The sequence below is a fragment of the Peromyscus maniculatus genome, chromosome 18 (genome assembly GCF_049852395.1).
Source record: "Peromyscus maniculatus bairdii isolate BWxNUB_F1_BW_parent chromosome 18, HU_Pman_BW_mat_3.1, whole genome shotgun sequence".
Lineage (NCBI taxonomy): Eukaryota > Metazoa > Chordata > Mammalia > Rodentia > Cricetidae > Peromyscus > Peromyscus maniculatus.
The window spans coordinates 34,065,280-34,080,299 of record NC_134869.1 but is presented as its reverse complement, the minus strand read 5'-3'; the positions used below and the strand labels follow the sequence as shown (position 1 = coordinate 34,080,299).

At 38.8% G+C, this 15,020-nt stretch overlaps 1 protein-coding gene across 9 annotated transcripts in view; it reads left to right on the top strand.

Moving 5' to 3' along the window:
• Nav3 (neuron navigator 3) overlaps positions 1–15,020 on the top strand; it is a 521,591-nt gene that overhangs the window by 499,631 nt on the left and 6,940 nt on the right. For all 9 annotated transcript variants that reach the window (XM_042263540.2, XM_076553883.1, XM_076553884.1 and 6 more), the window contains 4 exons: positions 7,154–7,308; positions 9,425–9,496; positions 10,126–10,322; positions 11,215–11,333. In XM_042263540.2, the coding sequence (XP_042119474.2) occupies positions 7,154–7,308; positions 9,425–9,496; positions 10,126–10,322; positions 11,215–11,333 (543 nt within the window). The remainder of the gene's footprint in view (positions 1–7,153; positions 7,309–9,424; positions 9,497–10,125; positions 10,323–11,214; positions 11,334–15,020) is intronic.

The window sequence follows — 15,020 nt, the reverse complement described above, 5'->3', positions numbered from 1 at the left end:
CCTCACTAGGAAACCTCTGTGGGCCCCCACACTGTTAAAATCTCAGTGGCTGCTACCTGAGGTGCTCTTGGGGAAGTGCAACAATCAGGAATACCATGATGGAGTCCCAATGAGAGAGAATCATGCCACAATTTTCAAAATGGCCTAGTTGAATGGTGTAAGCAAGCCTTTCAGTGTGTTGGTTGGTTTCTTGTCACTATGATAAAATGCCTGAAATAAACTGAGGTGGGCGGGGATTCATTCTGGCCCACAGTTTCTGAGAGTTCAGTTCATGGTCAGCTGGCCCTATTGTTTAACCTGGAAATGCAGAAAATCGTGGATGCAAGAGAACTTGGTGAGATGGAGAGGATCATCTCATGGCAGCCACAAATTAGAAAGGAAGGGAGGAGACAGTATACCTTTTAAAGACATGGCCGTGGGGAACTACACCCTTTCACCAGACTTTCCCTTTGAATAGCCCATTCAGTATCAACTCATCAGCAGGTTAGTCAATTGGTGTTAATTGATTAATGCAGCCCCTTGATTCAGTCAGTTCCTCAAAGCCCGCCAACTAGCAAGTAACTACTTAATACCCAAGCCTTGAGATATAGAAAATCTATCAAATCTGAGATTTCAAGATAAAAGGTAATGTTACTCCCCAAATAAAAGGTAATGTTACCCCAAAATAAAAGGTAATATTACCCCCAAAATAAAAGGTAATGTTACCCCCAAGATAAAAGGTGGTTACCCCCAAACCTATTGGATTCTTCATATAAGCCCAATGTGTAACCGGGTGAACAGATCCATCTCAAAGGGATGGTTCATTAAATAGTGGGAGAATTGAAGACTGTTACTGAATTCCTTGGCGCCTTTTTTTTTCTCAACTGTAGAATGAGGGAAAATGAAAGGTTTTGAGAAGAACTCAAAGGAAATGTGTGTAGGTTTGTTTTGTTTTGTGTTTGCAGTTGATGGCTGTATAGAAAGATATAGAGATAAACTATCGAAAGTTGCAAGCACCACAATGGAGATTTCTTGCACAAGTACACACTTACCACCACCACCATCCCAAATACACATATACCTTGGTTCAAAATTCTTTTCCAACAGTAATAGACATAAAGCACAATGGGGTGCCTTAAGCTTAAATACATGTGGTCTGTAAATTCTGAGTATTTCTTTGGAGTAGAGCACTTTTCAAATTTGTGGTTGTGCCATTTATTGTCACTGGGACTGAAGAAAGGCAGAAAGCCCAAGGTGGAAAACTTGACTCCTCTTTAAGCTGCGTTAGAGGAAGACAGTTGTTCATTTGTTCCCATCTGCATATTTAATGTCTCCTGTGTCCCCGTTTCTTTGTATCTCCACATGAAAGCCTCTTAGCACACAGTACTTTTCTTTCCAGCCAAAAGATAAAAGAACGCTGAGGTCTCTTGGGTATCCCCTATGTTCTCTTTGGCTTTTCCTCAGTGTTGACATGCCAGAACTCTACACAAGTTCTTTGTTTAAAAAAAAAATAAAACAAAAAAAAAAGTGGTTAGAAAATAAGTAAAATGGATTTGGAAGAGGAGACGGAAGCATTTTGATAAAGTGGAGGATAATTTTGTAGATGGCTGGAATTAAGTGTATCAACTCTAAAATTCAACAGGGTGCAGTCTGACAATGTCAAGCATAGTGGATGAATTCCTCTAACAAAATATTCTCTTTGGAAAATCCATTTATTTATACATGTTCTTTTGTGGTTTCATTTATTTTTTTAAATTTTAGTACTAGGAGAAATTCTAAATCATGGTCATTAAATTTAATGTTTTTTGAGACAGTGTTTCTCTGTGTAGTTTTAGTGCCTGTCCTGGGTCTTGTTCTGTAGACCAGGCTGGCCTTGAACTCACAAAGATCCACCTGGCTCTGCCTCCCGAGTGCTGGGATTAAAGTTGTGTGCCACCACTGCCCAGCTCTAATTACATATTTTAATAGTTTTTTTTCTTTTTTTGCTTTGCTTTTCTGATGAGCAAAGACATTGCTATTAGATCAATTCAGATTTTTGCTGCTGCTAGGTAGTCAGGGGTGAGATTCTCAGGGGTATTTAAATAAAACATGGTGATAGGAAGAAACTCTTGGACAAATAATACAGTATGAATCAAGAAAACACAAAAGACAAATGAAAGATGTTGATTTTTCTCCGTTAGCTTGTTCTGTATGAATGAGCTGTCAGTCAGGCTAGATGCAGAATTAGTGCCAGAGAATATGGCTTATTATTTTCAAGTTGACAGAGAATCCACAGATTTTTGGATTTTGGAGGGGAGAGAGGGTATGAGTGGGAGGATGATATAAATGAAGAGGGAATGACAAGTTAAGTTTGTGTAGGGGTAGCAATGAGAAATATAGATTTTCTAAAACAAAATGCTAATGAGGCATGAAATAATACATCTTTTGCTGCAAAAAAAAAAATAGAGCCATGTAATTGCTGCTTTGTTTTATGCTATATCATTAGAAAGCACTGAAAAGACACGGCCAGAAAGCACTTACTCAAAAAAAAAAAAAAAAATCAAACAATAAGCCATCAAAGAGAAAAAGAAAAGTGTCTCCTCGTGGTTTTGGTACCTCTTCATTTTACATTCTGTTCCTCTTCTTCCCACACTTTAAGCCCTCTCTCAAGCTGCCAGCTGGAATATTGTGATTGAGAGCAGAGCACACAAACAATTACACTTTGTGACATTTGATAGAACAGACCCAGAAGGATGGAAATGGATTTAGAAAAGAGTATGTGGCCAGCTGAAGCCACTTGGAATGGTAGGTAGGAAAAGATCAGAAAACTGGCCCGGGCAGATTCATCTGTAATGTGTTTCAAGTCAGAATCCAAGAAAGCAAGGCTGTGATCTTCCTATAACAGTGCTGTCTTCCATGGTCTCAAAGTCTAGATGTGAATTCATCTCATGGCTATGCCCATCTGGCATCTGGTGCTGGTCTCTCTTACCTAACTTGCTAAGGATAGTGAATGCTTAATGCAAGTGTATTTCCCTCTCAACCTAAATTTTTTGCTTCATAAGCTAGCCTGATGATCCCAAAGTGCTTTTCAGTGGCCCATGGCTTTTATCATATTCTCAAGAACCTACTACATACCCATTAATTGTTCTGCTGGTCTGAAGTCTCTTGAATCCTTGTGTAGAATATGTTGACCTTCAAAGAATTTCTTTTCTAAAAATTCTTGCTTTTATAATTTTAATTTCTCCTTTCCTTCCTACTTCCCAGGTAAGATCTTTCTTGGTCTTTTCACTGCTTGTTTCTACCCTCACAAACAAAAATGTTCCGAATGTTCTATCCTCCTTCTCTCTCCTGCTTCCCATTGAGTGATTCTAGTGGCTTCCATGTGTGCTGACCTGTACAGTAGGCATGAATTGAACATCATTAGCTACTCCCATCCTCCCCAATTGCAGAGTTTTCTTTTAACTTACAGCTGTGTTCTAGTTCATCTGATTGAATTCAATTTAGAAATGGCGAAGGTGGCCCTGCATCAGAGGCCCATCCTCTTCCATTCACCTCTACCCCAACCGCCTTCCTGCTTCCTCAGACTCCTACAATTTTCCCCCTAGAATTCCTCTTCACTCTTGTCAGCTCTATCCATTCACATCATGGAAAACAGGATCTCTCTTCATAATTAAAATCCAGCTCAATTAAAACCCTCCAGTGTTTTCTGTTGCTTTCTGTACTCAATCCAGAATGTCACACTTTTCCTGTTCAGAATGACAGTGTCCTTTGGCTTCAACAGTCTCCGTGTTCTCTTGGCTCATCCCTTTTCTTCTTATGCAATGTACTTTCTGCACGGCAGAACCCCAATTCTAACTTACTCTCATCCCATGAATTTTACATATGTCTGTGTGGTCACCAGGGAGTGTTTCATGATCTTCCCCTACCATTTCAGATTGTAAACTTCCTTTTTACCGATTTGCACGCATTTTTCTTTCACAGAGCTCCTTCTTTCCACCTGTCTTTTGGGCATTATGTTTTCATATTTCTGACTTTGCCTCTTCCTGTCTTTTTACATGGGAGGCTCTTCGCTCTTTTTTTAAACATCAAAATATTCCCTAACCATAAGGAAAAAAAAATAGTGGGAAGTACTTCTGCTACTTGTGAGTCCTTTCCAGAGGCTGTGAGTAATCTTTACATGTTGTAAAACAAAATAGATGAAAATACTGCAATTTTATCTTAATTATAGTTATATGTATTGCCTAACTTCTTTGCACATAATAAGCTTCTAGAATGCTTTTATTTTTATTAGTCATTGTGTATTTCTTTTGATGAATAAATTATTCCCTCCTACTGACAAGCAAACAAAGGTATCAGTGGTCCATAGGTCCACATTTTCTATGTGATACATTCAATTCCCTATTCATGAATCCAGTCTCTTTTTTTTTCTTTCCATTCCTTTCACTTTGCACTGTGTCCCATTGCAACAGCAGCATCCTTATTATTTTCTGAAATATATCTTACAGTTGTACTTTCTGAATTTTGTGAGGTTTTTGTTCTTAATATTTTAAACATTTTTTTTTCATTTTATTCTGTTGTTTAAACCTAGGAGAGGCTTCTTTTAACTCTCAGTGTGGTGTTTAATGCATGTCACTTTTCGCATGGTGTTGTGATGTTCTTATTGCTCAGGTTGTCTGCTCATCTGCTGGATGTTCTTAGAGCAAAGAAACTTGGTTGTGGTGATATATTGTGTCCCCCCAATATATTGTGTACCCCAATAAAACTTATCTGGTGTCCTAGAATGGAACAGCCACTCTATTAAACATAGAGGTTAGGCAGTGATAGCACATGTCTTCAATCCTAGCATTTGAGAGGCAGAGATCTGTCTGGATCTCTGTGAGTTCAAGGCACACTGGAAACAGCCAGGCATGGTGGCACACACCTTTAATCCCAGCACTTGAGATCTCATGTTTTTGCTTGAGAAAGATGCATGCCTTTAATCCCAGGAAGTAATGGCAGAAAGCAGAAAGGCATATAAGATGTGAGGACCAGGAACTAGAGGCTTTTAAGCTTTTAGCAACAGTTCAGTTGAGACACTACAGGGGTAAGGATTTAGAGGCTTTCAGTCTGAGAATTGATGGAAACAGGATCAGCTGAGAGGAGTTGGCGAGGTGAGGAAGACTTGGCTTGCTCTGCTTCTCTGATCTTTCAGCATTCACTGCAATATCTGGCTCTGGGTTTTTTTTTTTTTATTAATAAAACCTTTTAAGATTCATGTTAAACTGGTTGCTTGAGTTCTCAGTACCAGTGTACCTGGCACATAATAAATTCTTGATAAAAAGTGTGTTGAAGCAATGGATAACTTCAAACTTACCAGCTGGAATTTTACTTATTATCCAAGAGTCATCTCAAAGACCACCTCCCTATGAGCCCATCAGAAAACTTGAACAAATATTACTCAGTGCCGCCGCTGCTGTGCCCAGCATATCCACTCTGCTATCAGTTCTCGAAGTTAACTTCATAGATAGAGTGAGGAAGCATCTTGTGTGTGGGGGGCATGTGTTTACCTGACTGCCATAAATTGGGATCATGGAATTGTTTTAACCCTGAGAAAGATTTACAAATTGAAAATGGCATTATGAATATGCAAATATTATGGAAATGTTCTTACTGATTAGGATAATTCTAAGGAACCTAATTTTGCTCCTGACCTACCCATCTGTGAGAACTGTCAATCACAGAACTGGTTATCCTATTTAGGTTCAAAGTTATTAGACAAGAATAATGCATGGGAAATAACTAGGAAGCTCAAGAAATGCTAAGTGCTGGTGTTAAATGATCCCATGAAATATAAGACATGCTTTCTCTGTTTAAAATTGCACCAGTCACCTGCAGATGATAAATAAATAATTATCTGCTTTTTTGTTTATTTGTTTGAGGACTAGGGATATGCTTTTACATGCAACTCATCTAAATAGTTTGAGTCAAAATCTTGAAAGTGTAAGGAACTTTGTTGTTGTTTGGTTTTGCTCTTTTGGGGGGCCTGCCAGCCAGCTCCCAAATAAATCATACATGGTGGCTTATTCTTGGATTGTTTCTTTCCAGCTTTAATTAACTTTAAATCATCCCATCTATCTTTTGTCTTTGGGCTTTTCCTGTTCTCTTACTTCTGTAAATCTTACTCTTACAACATGGCTTGCTGTGTTGCTGGATGGCTGGCCCCTGGAGTCCTCCTCCTCCTCTTCCTCTGGCTCCTTGATCTCTTCCCTTCTCCCAAATTTCTCCTCTTCTATTTTCTTTCTGTATTCCAGCCCCACCTATCCTTTCTCTTGCCTTGCTATTGGCCATTCAGTTCTTTATTAGACCATCAGGTACTGTGGAATAATGCTTTTGTACACTGGTTTAATAAAACACTGATTGGCCAGTAGCCAGGCAGGAAGTATAGGTGGGATAAGCAGACAAGGAAAATTCTGGGGAGAGGGAGGCTGAGTGAGAAGATGCCAGTCCACTGTCCAGGGAGCAGCATGTAATGGCACACAGGTAAATCCATGGAAAACGTAGCAACATATAGATTAACAGAAATGGGCTGAGTGTAAGTGTAAGAGCTAGTCAGTAGTAAGCCTGAGCTAATGGCCAAGAAGTTTTAATTAATATAAGCCTCTGTGTGTTTACTTGGCTCTGAGGCTGCAGACCGGTGGGACAAAGGAAATCTTCCAGCAACCATCAGGCGTTTTAGACAAGGACAATCATACAGTGTCACAGAGTTAAACAAATGTAACATAAGCAAAAGTAACACACCTTAAAATAATGTTCCACTACAGAACCTAAAAGGTGCCATTTTTGGCTTTAGTCTAAAACTGAAGTCACGTTGGCAAAAATCTACTTTGTTGGAATATTAAAAACAAAAAGACACCTGATGCGTATAGTTTACCCAGGAGAGTTCCTGTCTAGAACTCGTCTGGCTTTCCTTCTGAGGAGGAAGCCCTGAAATACAGCCATGCTTCCAGTTCTTGATAGCCTATGGAGATACTCGTCCTGCTCTCCTCCCCTCTCCCCCCTTTTTTTAAAAACAGGAGCCTCTCCATTTTAAATGGGCTTTGTGCATGACAATAATGAAAAGAACCCGAAGGAAGGACACAGTATGCTATTCCTAAAAATGTGCATTCTTGCATGTGGTAGAGACTCATCTCTGATGTATGTGTTCTGTCTCTTTAAGGAACTGCAGCAGTATCTTGCCAACCTGGCTGAGCAGTGCAGTGCTGACAATAATGGTGTAGAGCTCCCTGTGGTCATAATTCTGGATAATCTTCACCATGTGGGCTCTCTGAGTGATATCTTCAATGGTTTCCTCAATTGTAAATACAACAAATGGTAAGCTCTTCAAAATAATTGGAACAATCACGTTTAGAAATGGAGATGCCATTTGCTTCTTTGTACCTTTTCATGTTTTAAGACTTGTAGTGGATACTATTAGTGCAAGAACTTTTAATAGTATCCTAAATTTCCATAGAATCTGCATGTGTGCTTTAGAATACCTATTTATCCACAGCTATGTCCCAGGAAGGTTTTTTTTTTTTTTTTGCTTTTTTGTGTGGTGGTATTCTAATTGTACTGAAATGTGATTTTGATTATATGTTAATAAATAAAGTTGCCCGGGGGTCAGAGCTATTAGAGCCATAGACAGAGTGTGGCGGTGGTGGCACATGCCTTTAATCCCATAGATCTCTGTGTGTTTAGGGATACAGCCAACATTGGAGACATATGCCTTTAAGGCCTAGGGGGCTGTACATTCAGACAGTGACGAGGCAGTCATGTGTTTGGGTTTACAACCAATGAGAAGGCAGAATAACATACTATAAAAAAAAGAACAGACAGGATATATCTCTCTTTCAGGAAGCTGGGACACCGCAGGCAGAAGGGTGAGATTTTAGCTCTGACCTCTCGGCTTTCTCTTTTACATTGTTTCTGTGTTTCTTATTTAATAAGACGGTTGGTTACATCAATATTTTTGTTTTGTTTTATTTTGTTGCTTGTTTTTGTTTTGAGTCAGGGTCTCCTTATGTTAACCAAGTTTGCCTCAGCTTCCCAGTAATCCCCCTGCCTCTGTCTCCCCACACCACTGCACCTGATCTTTGGGAACTTTGATAGAAGCATTATGTCTTCTTTGATAATGTTAGTTTGCATAGACGTGTCGGAAGTCTAGGATGCCGGTGTGGATGGTAGGATGGTCAGATTCTTTGAATAGGGACTGTGATAACCAGAAGGATACTTTTGAGCTCTCTATTCAGTCCCTACTATCAGTTCAACTCTTCTTGAGAGATGAAGTTAGTTCACTCAGATACAGGTTTCCTCCAATAATGCAATACTTTGTTAAAGTGAAGGGACAGAGTAAATCAAGGCATCAATAATAATATTAATAATATGAAAACCTGCATGTTCATTGGAGCATTGTCTCTAGAGAAAGACGTAGAGAGCACAACAATATAAATGGCATTAACCTTAGTAGTATTGGTATTCTAAATAATTGGTATTCTAAAAAAAAATCAATCTTTGCTAGTGATAAAATCCTACAAATTAATCAGCATAACATAAAGGGATCAAATCTTACTGTGTGACTAAAAAGCTTTAAGGAGGCTGAAGAGATAGCTAGGAACACTTGTTCTTACAGAAGACCTGGAAGATGCCAACACCCACAAAAAAGGCTCACAGTGGTCCATCACTCCAGACTTGGCACCCTCTTCTGACCTCCGTGGGCATCAGACACACTACATGAGAGAAAAACACTCATACACATAAAATAAATCTAACTTAAAAAGAATCTTTAAATAACTGAAAACTGACAAGGTTTTGGTATAAGCATAAGAGCTCTAAGATATTAGCCTAACCTGGACGTGGTGGCATGTGCCTTTAATTCCAGTGTTTGAGAGGCAGAGGTAGGCATAGCTATGAGTTCAAGGCCAGCCAGGGATACATAGTGAAACATTCAAAAAAGAAAGAAAGAAAGAGAGAAAGAGAGAAAGAGAGAGAGAGAGAGAGAGAGAGAGAGAGAGAGAGAGAGAGAGAGAAAGAAAGAAAGAAAGAAAGAAAGAAAGAAAGAAAGAAAGAAAGAAAGAAAGAAAGAAAGAAAGAAAGGAAGGAAGGAAGGAAGGAAGGAAGAAAGAAAGAAAGAGGGAGGGAGGGAGGGAGGGAGGGAGGGAGGGAGGAAGGAAGGAAGGAAAGAAGATAGATGTTCGGTAGGTCTCCTTTTGTTCGAAACTAAGGTTCAGATTGGAGAGGAAGAAGTGTTACCCAGAGTGCCAGAGCTCAAGTTAGAGTCCCCAATAGAAATTACATTCCTATTACTTTTGTCACTTTCCAATTAAGCATTATGAAATTTCCCTCTTAAAGCCTACTGTTAAAATAGAATAGTGTTTGGTTTTCTTAATTGTTTTTCTTTTAATCGCTTTCTCTCTAGCACAGACCTCATTCTCTTATTTTTTTCTATCAGTCCTTATATTATTGGCACAATGAATCAGGGAGTCTCTTCATCACCAAATTTAGAGCTACATCACAATTTCAGGTAAGGACTTGAAGGAGTGTGTGTGTGTGTGTGTGTGTGTGTGTGTGTGTATGTGTGTGTGTGTGTGTGTGTGTGTGTGTACATGCATGCACCCCTGCCTGCCTAGCTGTGCTCTGTGTGTACATGTTATTGTGTCTTTTTAATCAGAAGGATGGCTGTTTTTCCATTTGGTTGTTGACAATCCTGCCCGCAGTGACCTGTGTCTTGGAGATAATTCTCACTTCTCCTGGCACTCTTTTTCAATCAGACATCCTGTGATCTTTAATCTGTAATGGGAACGTGTTTCCTTCCCTGCTCACTACTTCCCTGGCTAAGAGAGAGCGCCCTGCTTCTGAGGGAAGACTGAGAAGAGAGCTCCTATTTCAGGATCTACGATTCTCCCACAGAAGCCCTCTCAGCATGTAGGCACCCACTCACTCTCAGAACATAAGCTTCGTGGAAGCTAGGAAAGAAAATTCACCGTATTATAACTCTAATCATAATAGATTTTCTAAATGCTTGTGGCATCTAACTGAGACCATTAATTAATATGGGAACATTAGTGCTTTATATTGCAATGAAAATTACTATGGAAATAAATTTTAAGTTTTACAAAAGGGTATCTGATTTTTTTCTTTTCTTTTTTGTAGATGGGTATTGTGTTCAAACCACACAGAACCAGTGAAAGGCTTCTTAGGCAGGTATCTTCGAAGGAAACTGATAGAGATGGAAATTGAAAGGAATATACGCAATAACGACCTAGTGAAAATCATAGATTGGATTCCGAAGACATGGCATCATCTCAACAGTTTTTTGGAAACACATAGCTCTTCTGATGTCACTATCGGTGAGTTCGAAAGTTAAAATATTCCATTTTCCAGGTGCTGAAAGCACTGTGTAAAGGTGACCAGATTGGATGGTTAAATAACAAGGAAAGCTAGGCTTTTCAACGCTTCCAAAGATTAAGGGATTCTTTTCCTTTCTAAAGCTGTCTTTCTCTGAGTGTTATATCTACAATTATTTCATTGTATCTGACAATTATGGAGAGTAAAATTAAGTTTGAAATAGGAATGTATCCAAAAATCAGAATACCAGTCCAAAGAAAAAGTACTCAGAGTAATTTTTATGCTAGTAAGAATAACTCACATATTTTATCTATTAGCTCATTCAGATGTGGCTGTGAGAGAAGACTTTATTTAAAAATAATGGACTTCTTATAAATAAGTTTTGTGTTTCACATTTTTTTTTCAAAAGATAAAACCGAATTACCCTCTTTCGAGGGCACAATGGTATTTGTTTTTCCATTCCTTCTTAAGTTTCATGGGCAGAAGTGCATTTCCCACTGCTGTCAATCATCAGAAATCCTCAGCTGCAGGCATTATTTCTGTCTTCAGCTCAGAGTGTCTAGACTGATTCCAAATTCTGCAAATGATAGCATTTTGTAATTGACAATTCATCTCCTTGGAACTGAACTTTACATTGTTTGTAAAACAGGACTGGGTCATAAACTTCACTATTTCTCTTCACTCTGTGTTTTGCCTTCTATTAATGTTTCATTCTTAGGAAAAACGAGGCCTGGAGACTCAACCTTTCATGAACATGTTTTCATAACTATTGGGCCGACCAACATTAGAATTTTCTAGGAATGTGTGTCATATTTCTTCAAAACATCTCTAAACATGCGTTTGGATTGGTAAATATGATGTTTCTGAAACATCTTACTACTTGTATCTTCTCAGGTCCACGGCTTTTCCTTCCTTGCCCCATGGATGTAGAAGGTTCTAGGGTGTGGTTCATGGACCTCTGGAATTATTCCTTGGTACCTTACGTTCTGGAGGCAGTGAGGGAAGGCCTTCAGGTAGAGTATTTGACTTGTATTACTGTTTAGAAAAAAAATGAAGCCAAAAGGAAGCCAGACCTTCATTCTTATAAAAAAACAAAAGCATTCATTTATTTGGCTATTTATGCAGAAAACTAAAGTAAGTAAAGAGCAACACATGTTCAGTAGTATGTCTGTTATCACAAGGCTGTTGTGTACGTCTTCACCAAAAGAGCTCACCCAACACCATTCACTGAAGACTAAGATTGTTATAATGGGTGTTGAAAGTGTTCTTACTAAACAGATATTTAATTACACAGTTACACATCTTAAGACACAGACTAGTAAGTGCATCCAAGGAAAAAGGCATAGGTTTATGTAATCAGATGTTTCCTGTCCCAACCACATGTTTCCATATACCTGCCAGCCGCTTCCCAAATTACCACACAAAGGCTTATATTAATTATAAATGCTCAGCCAATAGCTCAGGCTTATTACTAACTAGCCCTTATACTTAAATTAACCCATAATTCGTATCTATGTTTAGTTTGGTACCTTTTCTCAGTACGGCATTCTTGTCTTGCTTCTCTGTACTTGTAGGTGACTCTCTGACTCTGCCCTTCCTCTTCCCAGAATTCTCCTAGTCTGGCTCTCCGGCTCAATCTCTTCCTGCTCAGCTATTGACCAATCAGCTGTTTATTAGCAAATGAGAGTAATACATATTCATAGTGTAGAAAAGGATTATCCCACAGAAGCTTTAGTTCAGACATTTTGCATTTCATGAATTTTCAAAAACCATGATGCTGCCTACAATGTAAGCTGGTCTCTCAAATTTCACTTATTCAAAAAAAATCATATTATCATTTATGAAAACTCATTTATATTAGAGAAGTTTTGTTTTAAAATTAACATTTAGGTGAATTTATTTTTCCTCCAGATACAGTTTCCATATTAATAAACTATTATCCTAATCCTTATATGTAGACTGATATTTCATATGTGCTTGCTAACAAATAAAAAGTAACAGAAGCCTTATGAGCCCCAAAGTGGTGATATATAAACTGCTTAACTTCCTAGAAGTCTATTTTTGGAGATACATGGGGTTTTTTTATATTATAGTAAATAATATTTGTTAAACTCTTCCTTGACCATTATAATTGTGTAAAGCTTCCATTTGGGTGAGAGTCATAATCGTTTAAGTAATCATAATCTCTCAAACAAAAGTTATATACCTCAAGTTTCTTGCTGTGGCTCCTGAGAATTTGTACTAGGTTAGTGTGAAAAGCATTAAGTTACCTTATTGGTATAGTGGATCAAGCTGGGAGCCAGCACATGAAATAGGTGAAAAGAGTACACTTTTAATAGATGGAAAGTTCTTGTTGAAGTTGAAACCTTTACTATCCGAAAGAATTTAGATAATGGGAGTCTTGAAGGACCCCATCTGTGACCTGTAGGGCAGAAAAGGTCATAAGTCATATCACTGGATCTAATCATGTCAAGGGACCTGATCTCAGAAGAAATGAAGAAATAATTCTGGGTCTCTCAGTTTGGAGGAACGGAAAAGGAAAGTCATTTTTGGATGAAGGCTGGTGCTTTTCTGAGGACCATCTGGAGGATGCTCAGGGACACATGTTCTGATTGGAAAGGGTGCTGCTGACACACGCAATCTGAGTTTTTCTGCTGGTGATTCCACCGTTCTTGAAATGTCAGCGATCAAATCAGCTCTTTCTGTGTGTTTAAATTTCTCCTCTTACAATATTCACATTTTTTTTTTGTTGGTTTCCCATACTCTTGCAGTCCTAGCTGGTTCTTTAAAATGGCCATCATCTGTTCTTTATATACATTCAAGTCTTTTTAGGTCAATTCTATACTTGCAATTTTTTTTCTTCTTTTAGATTTACTCATTTTTATTTTATGTGATGAATATTTTGCCTGGATGTAAGTATGTGCACCACATACATGTCTTGTGCCTTTGGAGGCCAGAAAAAGGTATCAGTTACCCTAGACCTAGAGTAAAGGAATATTCTAAGTTGTCATGTCATTGCTAGGAATCAAACATGGTTCCTCTGGAAAAGTAACCAGTGCTCTTAACCACTGAACCATTCTTCAAACCCCTAAACACAAACTTTTTAAGATTGTACATTGCCAGGCATTAGTGGCACATGACTTTAATCCCAGTACTTGGGAAGCAGAGGCTGATGGATCTCTGAGTTCTAGGCCAGTCTGGGCTACAGAGTGAATTTGAGGACAGCCAGGACCACACAGAGAAATCCTGTCTTGAATCCCTCCCCAAAAAAGAATTGTACATTTTCCTTTTAATTAGTTGTACCCATATGTGTAATTTTTTTTTTACCATATATTAAGTAGTTTTTAGCTGCGACAAAACAATCAGATTTTTTTTTGTTTTTTTGTTTTGTTTTTTTGTTTTGTTTTGTTTTGTTTTGTTTGAGACAGGGTTTCTCTGTGTAGTTTTGGTGCCTGTCCTGGATCTCGCTCTATAGACCAGGCTGGCCTTGACTCACAGAGATCTGCCTCCTCTGCCTCCTCAGTGTTGGGACTAAAGACATTCGCCACCACCACCTGACAAGAGAGCTACTTTTTTTTTTTTTAAATCACAATGCAAAACAAGTAATCTTCAGATTTCTGCCTCTGTCCCTGCCTCCAAAAGGAATATTGGGACCTAGGTAATTTTTATATTATCACGGATTCAAATTTTAATATCATTTCTGGAGAAACCTAAAAGTATCCCGTGGACTTGTCCTCACAATGCCTGTATTTTTCTTTTGTCTCCCTGAGCCACTAAAAGCACCCGTCATTACTGGACAAAACACAGGCTGTCTTCTGAGGTCATGTCACTGGAGCCCCTGGTGACCAGAACAGTCCTTGGTGGCACAGGTCACAAGAGACAAGAAAGCACACTCTTGCCTCCTCCTAAGTGTGGATTTTTGTCCATGTTCTCTCAGCCTAACCGCCTTGTTTACAAAATTTCACCAGTCTCTGTTTCCTCCCCGCGCCCTCTTTCTTCAGCCTTTGCTTCTAACATAGAAACTCCTAGATTATTTTCTACCCTGTATTCTACTAACATGACTTTCTCCCCGTCTCCTGTGTCTCTTTCTTATTGTGCTCAAAGTTTTCCCATAGATTCTGACAGATTTCATAGTGTGTTTCCATTTTTTTCCTTTTTATAAAAAAAAAAAAAAAATTATTTGTTATGTATACACGTGTGCCTGCAAGTCAGAAGAGGGCGCCAGATCTCATTATAGATGGTTGTGAGCCACCATGTGGTTGTGAGCCACCATGTGGTTGCTGGAGATTGAACTCAGGACCTCTGGAAAAGCCTGTGCTCTTAACCGCTGAGCCATGCCTCCAGCCCCTTCTTGGTATTCTTTTTTATAAATGTATCAGAAGTCTTCCAAAGGGAAGCGATGAAATTTTGAGGGGGCGAGGCTGCTGGAGGGAAATGGTTATCCAGAGTATAGCGAATGGACAAAAAACGGCTCTTATTCTTTGTCTTTCCAAAGTACGTTTTGTTAGAGAACTCTCATTATTGTAAAAACAGATTTTTTTTTTTTTAAATCAGCCTTGAGGACTTCTTGTTTGTTTCTTTGCCCTGGGTTTGTCAAGTTACTAGTCAAAGCAAACGTGTACAAGAATGTCTCTCTTTCCTTATAATAAACCTCCTCCATGCTTTCTCCCACCTTAGTCGCTCCCTTCTAGGTTGTAGAA